Source organism: Etheostoma spectabile, unplaced genomic scaffold, assembly GCF_008692095.1.
Source record: "Etheostoma spectabile isolate EspeVRDwgs_2016 unplaced genomic scaffold, UIUC_Espe_1.0 scaffold00569757, whole genome shotgun sequence".
NCBI lineage: Eukaryota > Metazoa > Chordata > Actinopteri > Perciformes > Percidae > Etheostoma > Etheostoma spectabile.
In genome coordinates, this window is record NW_022605301.1 from 28,495 (window position 1) to 40,000 (window position 11,506).

Below are 11,506 nucleotides of genomic sequence, written 5' to 3' on the forward strand. Positions count from 1 at the left end.
CTACCCTTGGCCATAACCGGACACCGCTACAGACAGTTAGTTAAAGAAAGTCCCATCAATGCTGTCAAAACTCCCGGATCTTACATCTGTCCTTTCCGATATAATACCATGCTTCAACAACTCTGAATAATGCAATAGGAGCTCCTTAATGTTCAGTTCAGTAAAAACAGAGGAGGAAATTCCATCGCCCGAGCGTTCTTACGTCTTTTCCACCTTCATATACTACTGAGACATCTAAATGTCCATGTACATAGAGGTAATTTCATACGTAGATTGTCAGATGGGTATACATCAATTTGGTTAACATTTTGGTGATGTAAAGTACTGCGAAAAGACCACAAAGTGCGTCAGGCTGAAGTGTCCGGTTATGGCCAATAGCAGCGAGTGGTGTCCCAACGTGGACACAGTGATGTTAAATAATATATTATATATATATTTATACACTTTATAACAAGTGGTTATATAACCCACCTGTTTAAATTGTTCAAGGCTTAAATCAGCAGTCACCATCTACTAAATATATATATTTAAAAACATCTTTGGTTAGTAAACTTATAAATTTAACCAAGTATCCTGTATTATAAATACATGTCTGATATTTATAATACAGCTTGAAAATCAGTTGAAAATTTAGCAAAAAATGATTTTAATATTGAAAAGACACACATGCATTAGGAGGGGCTGATTGTTTTAGGAAATATAATGTATATATGTAAATGTGTATTGTTGAACTGCGATTCAGTTGAAAATCAAAGAAACACAAAGCTAAAAATATATGTACTGTTTGAAGTTTGCTATGTAACTCACAACTGATCACTAACTGTAACAGGGGACCTGGTCTGAACCGGTCTTCTGCTGTGGCCCCCTGTATGATAACCTAGTGGTGGAAATACCCTGTTTTCCAGAAGGGGGGGGTATCCTTGACTTTGAGTATAAATATGAGTTGATGTGGCCTCTCTCTTCAGCGATACCCACTTATCAGGTTTTATCTAGTCTCTGGTTTTGAGACTCTTTGCTTTTAGGGCAGAAAGAGAAAACATTATTTCTGTATTTTGTTCTTGTTTTTTAATTTTTCACTAAATAATAAAACCACCTGAGCTTGTTGTGAGCTAGGGGACCAAAAGACTTGATCCTTGATTTTAGTCATTTAATTTCTCTCTCTCTCACCTCGGCTTTTTAAGACTCCTCTTTAATCTCCGGGGGGGCTGCTACCCGGCGGGGACCGACCTTGACAGTCAGACCTCCTGTTATCAGCTAGTGGGGGGGCAGTTCCCATCCGCTCTGCCGGTCAGAGCCACCGAGGTCTTAGCTTCTCTCGGACCGGTTAGAGGTCTTAGCCTCTCTCGGACTGGTTAGAGGTCTTAGCCTCTCTCGGACTGGTTAGAGGTCTTAGCCTCTTTCGGACTTAGCCTCTCTCGGACTGGTTAGAGGTCTTAGCCTCTCTCGGACTGGTTAGAGGTCTTAGCCTCTTTCGGACTGGTTAGAGGTCTTAGCCTCTCTCAGACTGGTTAGAGGTCTTAGCCTCTCTCGGACTGGTTAGAGGTCTTTGCCTCTCTCAGACTGGTTAGAGGTCTTTACCTCTCTCGGACTGGTTAGAGGTCTTAGCCTCTCTCGGACTGGTTGGAGGTCTTAGCCTCTCTCGGACTGGCAACCGACGAAGGCTAGCAGGCGTCCTTGAGAAGGAGGGGGGGCCTCCGGGGACCCTGGGAGGACCGGTTCCTGACCGTGAGTACCAAAGAAAAATCATTGGTTGAAAAGATCCCCTCGGGCAGTGCTTAAATTATACAGGGTTAGGGTTAGGGGGACAGGAGCCCGTCAGTGGGGGACGTCTGGGGTAAAACCAGAAAAGGCCTCTGGCCTCGCTTTCAGTTTTCGTGATCTGGGCGGGGGCCCTTTAAATTTAACAAGGGTTTGTGTGTCTCTAGTAAAAAGATTACTAAATATAATAATTACTAATTTATTTTAAAAAGTGTTAAATTAGCGAATACTGTGTGTGGATCGAAAATCATTTACACAATTTTTTTTTAATTTAACCTTTATTTAACCAGGAAAGTCCCGTTGAGGTTAAAAACCTCTTTTTCAAGGGAGTCCTGGCCAAGAGGCAAAAACACAATTACATTTATAAAAGTTATGCAACACAGATTAAAAACATTTACAATGTAAACAGGTCATTTCAGGTTCTCTCAATCTGGATTTAAAAGCATTTAAGGAAATAAGTTCAGATAATTTCAAGTCTTTTTGCAAAGACTTCCATGCAGAAGGAGCGGAGCAGACAAAAGCCCTTTTTACCAGATTTGTACGGGCAAATGGAACAAGGAGCGGCAGGAGATCATCTGATCGCAGTGAATAGGAACCAACACTTCTCCATGTGATCAGACTACTGATGTAGGATGGCAACAGACCTAGCATGGCCTTATAGATAAAGATATGCCAACGCCCTGATCTCCTGTTTGACAGCGATGGCCGTCCCACTCTGGAACACAAGTCACAATGATGGGTTAGATTTTTACAATTTGTAATAAATCTCAGAGACGCATGGTACACAGGGTCCATCTTATGCAGACACTGTGCTGAGGCGGTCCCAAACACCATGTCACCATGATCTAAGACAGATTAAAATGTTGCAGTGACGAGCTTTTACTTTAAAAGAAAAACAAAATTTATTTCGAAAGAAAAAGGACAATTTGAGTTTAAGTTTCCTCACAGACACACAGAAGGAGGAACTTGAGAAACCTTCTTAGTGTTACTAAACAACATCAATTTAGTCTTTCCTGCATTGAGAACCAGTTTAAGCTGCATTAGTGTGTGTTGAACCACATCAAAAGCTTTCTGCAGAGACTCAACCGCTTTAGCTGGGGACGATCCAAAATATTAAATAATCGTGTCATCAGCGTAGAAATGCATATTAGCATCCAAAACATTTAGGCCCAGCTCATTTATATACATAATAAACAAGAGAGGACCCAATAATGAACCTTGTGGACCTTCACTAATGCAGAACATAGACCGTCACATTTTATACACTGAGTCCTGTCACTCAGATAATTCATGAACCAGGAAACTGCCCAATCAGACAGTCCCAGACAAAGAAGCCTATGCTTTAAAACAGCATGGTCCACTGTGTCAAATGTTTTTGACAAATCAAGAAAAAGTGACGCACAGAATTGCTTTCTATCAAGAGCGAAAAGTACGTCATTTATTACTTTTGTAACAGCAGTGATGGTGCTGTGTTTTTTCCTGAAGCTGATTGCAGTTTGGAAAGAAGTTCATTCGAGTATAAAAATTCATTTATTTGGTCTGAAACTGGGGATTCTAAAAATGACAAAACACATAAATTAGATATAGGCCGATAGTTAAGACTGCTGGATCACCTCCTTTAAACAAGGGAAAACAAAAGCTGGCTTCCAAACTGATGGTATTTCGTTGTTTTGAATTGACAAAAAAAGAATTGTAAGGGGCTCAGCAACGAAATCAGCTGCCTTTTTCCAAAAATAAGGCTCTATTAAACCTGGTCCAGGTGGTTTTCTGTGGTCTAACGCTTTAAGAGCTCCATGCACCTGCTGCACCATAAAAGAAACAAAATTAAAAGACTCTCCAGAGACCACTGGGGAGTCTGTGATGGGGGGACGGGGACTAGTCCTGGAGACTCAGACACACAACCAACTGATACCAAATGCTCATTGAAGCAATTTAAAACGTCAACTCTGTCGTAGACCGGGAGAGAATTTTTCAAAACAAATTTTGGGAGGGGTTCATTACTTTTATTCACAGTAAGAGACTTGATGATTTTCCAAAATTTCTGTGGATTATTGAGATTTTCACTAGTAACTGATAAATAATATTCTGATTTAGCTTTTTTAATAAGAGAGGTACATTTGTTTCTTAGTTGTCTGAAAATGGACCAGTCCGTGGCAGAATTTCTATTCATTTCTATTCATATAATTCATTTCTAGCTTTAGCCTATGCCACATTTCGCTGATGAATGTCTGACAACTCTGGTGAAAACCAAGGGTTTTCCCGTCCCTTCACTCTATGCTTTGTCCCAGGAGCATGCTTATTTACAATTTTCTTAAAATTCTCCTTAAAAAGTGTCCAGGCCAGTTCCACGTCAGACAACAGGCCTAGCTGTCCCCAATCAATCAAAGATAAATCATGATGATAGGCCTGTTCATTAAACATTTTCAAATTCCTCTTTCTAATAATTTGCAATCAGGTAATAATCAAAGGAACTCCTGTTAATATCGGCCTAACCACCCCCCCCGCTGATAGTAACGGGTTATTATCGGGCAGAAGAGGGACATTAGGGACGGGGGGGCTGAGGGGAAGGTGTAAAGGGAGTTAACTCTCAACCAAGCGAGATATATATATATATATATATATATATATATATATATATATATGTGTGTGTATATATACATTAGTATCTCACATGAGAACAGCTGGTTGTATTGGGGGGGGATGGTGTTGTGAGGTTTTGGCTTATTCTGGCTTTTTTAACCCATGTATAATCATTCACTTCATTAATTGTCTCTGTCCTCTTCTTAAATAAAGTGAATAGAATTAAACTTTCACATGAAGGTCCTTTTTTCCAGGTGTATTCGTCTGTACGACTCTCTTATGACTCCGTATCCTTCAGTTCATCACAATCATTCAACATCAACACACATCTGGAGTACATGGTTCCTATTGGACAGGAAGGGGAAACACTCTGAAAGTGAGTAGAAGATGTTTGTGAATGCTGAGAAACTAAAGCGCTGAAGATGAACTAGAGCGCCGGCTCTAATGCGTAACAAGATGGTGACAATGTATTATACAAAGTGGAATACTTTAAGGTTTTCTGAAACGTCACTATATACAGTATATGTATATATATATATATATATATATATATATATATATATATATATATATATATATAGCAAGACAACCATAACAAATAAAACCACATATACACACATACATCACACATGTACACATTTTTCGACATACTGTACTATGACTATTTTCAACATATTCTGACTTTTTTTCTTCACTGTACTACTCTATTGCTACTTGTTTACTACTATTACTACACTATGACTTTTTTCGACAGACTGTACTATGAGTTATTTTTGACATGAAACAGTTTCTTGAATAAAATAAAAATCGGCACGTTTTGGCAGAATAAGAATAAACATGTTCTAGATGAATAATAAAGAAACGCTCAGAGGAATATTATAGTAATAGAGAGAATATAATAGAGAGAATATTGGGTAAATATATTCAGCGATACACGAATAAATATATACATAAAAGATTGAAAAACAAAAAGTATGGCGTTCTTTTAAATGGTGTAAAACGAGGAGCAGTCAGCGTTGTGGAGATGTTGTGGTGTTAAGGTTAGGCACCAACAGACTAACCAGGATTAGTTAGTGGGTTGGGTTCAGATAAGTCCGTCCAGGAAAGGAAAGTCTGGTGTTCTGGGACCAGAACTTCACACCAATCTCCCGCCAAAATGAAAACATGGAACTGTAGTTTGAATCAGACTTCCTGTATCAAAGCAGCTGTTTTAATGGGACTGAAACCTGATCTACTGGAGACGCCTGTGGGACACGGTTCAAAGCAGTTCAAACTATTTACATGAATGACAGGACTACCCCTTCAAAGGGAGGGAGCGTAATACGTAGTGTTGTGGAAGTTTCTGTTCAGAGAGGGAGTAAGTGGTGTTGAAGAAGAGACCTTGTTGAAACAAAATAAAGACTGGATTCAAAGTTTAGATATTCGGTGGAAGAGTTTAATTATTTGAGAACAATCAAAATGACAAGAACTGTACTTCACAACGAACAGTTACAGAGTGACCCCACAGTTCTGGTAAATACAATCAGTAATACAATTCTTTATATGCAGTACCCCCCCAGAGGAAAACCAACCCTTGTTTGGAAAACCAGTTTAATCTCAAACATACCAACCAGTGGACCTCAGGCAGACAGTTGGAGCTCTTACGTATTTCTGAATCTCGTGTGTCCAAGTGTCTTGACCGGTCAGTCTATCTTAGCTGAAAAGGACATCTTGTCTCTTGGATAGGCTCTGGTCTCGACCTGGGACCTGCTATGGTCTCGACCTGGGACCTGCTATGGTCTCGACCTGGGACCTGCTGTGATAAACACCGTTCTAGGCAACTGTTTCTGTCAGGCTCCACGTCATCCATTCTTCAAGGAAATAAACCCAGTTGTCTTCCCAGGAGAAACACACAGATGGCAGATACAGAAGTAAAATACTCTGAGAGGCATTAGAGATCTTATTATGAATAATTAAAATTAAAATCATTGGTTAAATGTATTTTTCCCATTACAGTAGTCGTAGACAGGATAACATCATGCTGCTCAGAAGATAAAGTTACTGCTGGTCAGCCTTCAATGTGGAGAGAAGATCAGAATATAACAACACAGCTAACAGGGAGGAGGAGGAAACAGCTTGGCTCTGAAACACGTTCACAACGAGGCAGAGTGAATGCGCTGGTGAGATTTAAGGTTACTACTCCAAGAAAACGTTTTTTCCACATTGTTCACAGCTGTACGGCTTCTCTCCAGTGTGAATGCGCTGGTGATATTTAAGGGCACCACCACGAGAAAAGGTTTCCCCACATTGTTCACAGCTGTACGGCTTCTCTCCAGTGTGAATGCGCTGGTGAGTTTTAAGGTTACTACTCTGAGAAAAGGTTTCCCCACATTGTTCACAGCTGTATGGCTTCTCTCCAGTATGATTGCGTTGATGTGTTTGTAGGTGTCCCTGCTGTGTGAAAGCTGCCCCACACTGATCACAGCTGAACGGCTTCTCTCCAGTGTGAATGCGTTGATGCTGAGAAAAGGTTTCGGCTGTATGGCTCTCTCCAGTATGATTGCGTTGATGTCCCCTGCTGTGTGAAAGCTGCCCCACACTGATCACAGCTGTACGGCTTCTCTCCAGTGTGAATGCGTGATGTATTTTTAAGTTACTCTGTAGTGTGAAAGCTGCCCCACATTGATCACAGCTGTAAGGTTTCTCTCCAGTGTGAATGCGCTGATGTATTTTTAGGTAACGCTTTAGTGTGAAAGCTGCCCCACACTGATCACAGCTGTATGACTTCTCTCCAGTGTGAATGCGTTGATGTATTTTTAGGGTACTCTGTTGTGTGAAAGCTGCCCCACATTGATCACAGCTGTATGGCTTCTCTCTAGTGTGAATGCGTTGATGTATTTTTAGTGAATTCTGTTTCGTGAAAGCTGCACCACATTGATCACAGCTGTAAGGTTTCTCTCCAGTGTGAACTCTCTGATGAATCTTTAAATATCCTGATGATGTGAAGGATTTGTCACATTGTTGACAGCTGTGATGTTTGGGTCCCTTTCCTCCTCTCTGTTTCTATAGCAACAGACAAACAGAAAATTTTAATTTTTCATTGATAACAAAATTAAGGAAAATGTTTGCCAATTGCAAACATGTTATTATGGAAGCAAATGTAATTTTCATGACTTTTATGAGTTCCAAAATAGTCTACATGTTCAGGTAAGTTGTAGTGAAATAAGTGTAATGCTGTAATGAAACAGCGAGAGAAAGCGTGGCAGATGATGGCGGACCGCCTGAATGTGGAAGCAGCCTAAAAACAGACATTTACTGACCACTGCTCTCAAACTGTCATAATCTCACCATTCAAGGAGTTAGGATAATAATCATTTACTCTAATTAACAGCTGTAGCCTACTCTTTGCCTTAAAGTGAGCAGAAGATCATGTGAGTCAGGAGATTTACCATGAAGAGAAACCCCGAGCTACGTATCAATAATAGATAGATTTCTGGGACTTCAGTCTCGAGTACCCTCTTTCCTTCACTCACCTCCTTCTTCTTCGTCTTGCTCCCTCGCTCCTCGGAGTCTCCCGAGGCCTCCCTGACACCTTTCCTCTTGCCCTCCTTCTTCTTCTTCTCCTCCGTCTCCTTGTGTGTCTGCAGGTACTCGGTGATCAGGTCCAGGTCCAGGTGGTCTTGTGGTTCCCATGTGTTCTCCTCACTGGAAAGGTGAGAGCAGACAGAAGAACATCTCTGTTCTCAGTAAACGTAATACAGCATGTTTTCTGCCACATGGCATTGTGTTGCCGTTGGTTACGTCCCCCTTAGCAACACAGTAACACAACAGAGACTTTATTTATTGATACTGATTGATTTCAGTGTTGATCGATCCAACACCAAAGATTCTTTTGTCCCTTAAAATAATGTTTCAGTTGTTCATTAACTCGTTGGAATGAGACATGAGAATAATGTTTATTTATTTATTTAGGACAATGAACATCAATCAACATTTCTGTAAATGCGCCAGTGTTAGCCAATCGGCTATTCTTCATACGTAGTCCTAGTTACCCAGCATGTTAGGGCTGCACGATTATTTGTTGATTTTAACCAAAACAAATTTTATCATCATATAGGCTATTTATAACTGCGAGAGGGAGTGTGATGGACGCTACTCACAGAGAGACGGCTGGTCATTATGAACGGGTCCAGCACGGGTCGAACGGCGGACACACACGGCGTGTGTATTAAACGTCTGTATCTTCACTGCGCTGCATTTTTATCAACTATGATATTCTGGCCATGGGTCACATCTCTGGCCCAGGTCCAGGTCCTGGTCCAGATCCAGCAGCTCCGTCTCACACGCTGTGACTCTACCAACTGAAGTTGGTTGCATTCAATAACTTCTTCTGTGTTCTTCGCCGTAGCGGCCGCGGTAGCAGAGTTACCACGGAAACACTGGTACAAATACAGGTTTAACCCTCATACTTAACAATACAGCTGTGTTGATAAAAAAAAAAAAAACTGTGGACAAATGTCAGAAGTGTGGACCGGCGGCCGCTGTGTGGCGGGGCGCGGAGAGTAAGACGAGAGAGAGTAGGACGAGAGAGCGTAGAAAGATCCAACACAGGCACGGCTTTACAGACGAAATGGGTCATGTAACGCAAAATTAAACCATATCCATATAAACAGCATTGCAGCGGATGCGAAGACATTAGCACTGGTGCGTCCTAGAGGAGCTAACAGCTAACAGACGCTACTAGCTAAAAGTTTACAGCCGCTACTAGCACTGCTCACCGCTGCTGTCTGAAAAACAACACACGTGACTAAATGTTGCGTTTACTGGTAAACTGTAAACCTTGAGACTGACGTATAACCGACTGCTATCTGTTGAGTTTTCCCCACGCTACTCTTTCTTCTGGGACTGTCTACATCTAGAAACTAAGCTGCACGGGGTGCAGTGAACTACTCTGGCTGGCTCATGATCAGACGATAGTAGCAGTAGATTGGCTTTGCAAAAAACCCGGAGCGTTCAATGAAATGACACATTAAAAAAATAATCGCTCGATCACGCTAATTTGATCTTGGGAAGTCAAAATCGTGATCGCGATTAAAATTCGATTAATTGTGCAGCCCTACCAGAATGCATGTCTTTATGGTGGGAAGAAACCGGAGCACCCGGCAAATAGTCTAATTGTAATTTAGCGAGCTAGCACCCCCCCGTCTTCTGTCTCTGTCTCCCGGCACTACAAGGCTTCAGTTAGGATGAGAGCTGACAACAGCCCCGCCCAACGGGGACACGTCCACAGTCAGCCCCCAGCAGCTAGCAGCCATCCACTATCATTACAGCCCCGGGGACACATCCACAGTCAACCCCCAGCAGCTAGCAACCATCCACTATCATTACAGCCCCGGGGACACATCCACAGTCAACCCCCAGCAGCTAGCAACCATCCACTATTATTACAGCCCCGGGGACACATCCACAGTCAACCCCCAGCAGCCAGCAACCATCCACTATCATTACAGCCCCGGCACTCCAAGGACTAATACTAATAGAGTTGGAAAGGCCATGTTGGGACACAGGTTCATCGAGTGTTGTTACAGCCCTTATACACACACACACACACACACACACACACACACACACACACACACACACATATATATTTTGTCAGAATAAAATGTCCATACATATACATTTATCTCATATTTACTCTAAATCTACATGTTAATCATTGTATTAGTATGAAAGATGAGGTACATAAACTGTATGAAGTGTGTGCTTGTTTGTTGCATAACAGGAATCTGTTTCAGGGTTTTCTCAACGCGGCTGACGCAGTAAAACAAGACCCTGTGGCCAAGCTGCACGGCCAGATAAGAAACTAAAGAAGGAGAAGTACAAAGGTCACTCTGAGGGGTGTGAAGAGGATGTTGGCCTCCACTCTGGGGTTTAGGGTGACTTAAAGTTCAAGCCTGTTATAGGAAGAAAAGTTATGCAACATCATTGCTCCCTCTCCCTTATGCACATTGTGTTTTGTTACTAGGGTTACATCCCTAAAATGGATCAAAAGAGGCGACGGCAGGATGAGTTCAGAGCGGTAGGAGATTGTAACTGAACTCATCTCTGTCCGTTCTCCTCGAGAGAATTAACCTACGCTCTCGTCTTTGTGCCTTATTTGAGTGTTTTAGGTTGCTTGAACCTGACATATACAACATATACATATATGTGTATATATTGTAATGAGCTGAGTTAATGTATCCCTGTTTTTAGGAGTTCATCAGTTAAGCAAATGTTTATGGGGGGGGGGGGGGTTTCCGTTGTTATGGACTAAATGTTCGGCGTGGTCATGGCCAACGGTGACCGGAGTTGAGCTGTGTTTCTAAAATAAATGCACAGAAGTTGCAAACCAGTCATCGCCTCCTTATTCAACGCTGCAACACAGGGGTGAGCGTTACAATATATATATGTATAGACACATACACAGATGAGGTGTCCCTAAAGAACCCGCGCATCTAAGACTAGTTCCCCATTACATTAAGTAATTTGAACGGAAGTTTTATTTATTTTTATACCGTGTATTCTCTGTGTAAATTCGTGCACCGAACCGTGACGCCTGTACCATTTCGGTTCAGTACAATATTCAAAACAGTTTCAAATATGAACCGTTCCACCCCTAATACACACATATACATTACCGTTCCAAAGTTTGGGGTCCCATTGAAATGTCCTTATTTTTGAAGGAAAAGCACTGTACTTTTCAATGAAGATAACTTTAAACTAGTCTTAACTTTGAAGAAATCCACTCTATACATTGCTAATGTGGTAAATGACTATTCTAGCTGCAAATGTCTGGTTGTTGGTGCAATATCTACATAGGTGTATAGAGCAACTATCACTCCAGTGTTCTAATGGTCCAATGTGTTTGCTCATTGACTCAGAAGGCTAATTGATGATTAGAAAACCCTCGTGCAATCATGTTCACACATCTGAAAACACTTTAGGTCGTTACAGAAGCTCCAAAACTGACCTTCCTTTGAGCAGATTGAGTTTCTGGAGCATCACATTTAAACGCTCAAAATGGCCAGAAAAAGAGAACTTTCATCTGAAACTCAACGGTCTATTCTTGTCCTTAGAAATGAAGGCTATTCCATGCGAGACATTGCTAAGAAATTGAAGATTTCCTACAACGGTGTGTACTACTCCC

The 11,506-nt window shown here is 41.5% G+C and overlaps 1 protein-coding gene across 1 annotated transcript in view; it reads right to left on the reverse strand.

Annotated features, from left to right (window-relative positions):
• Positions 1–6,513: 6,513 nt before the first annotated feature.
• Positions 6,514–11,506, reverse strand: part of LOC116685308 (zinc finger protein OZF-like) — a 33,596-nt gene continuing 28,603 nt past the window's right edge. Inside the window, 3 exon segments of the mRNA XM_032510430.1 lie at positions 6,514–6,847; positions 6,888–6,957; positions 6,960–7,310. Coding sequence (XP_032366321.1) covers positions 6,514–6,847; positions 6,888–6,957; positions 6,960–7,310 — 755 coding nt within the window.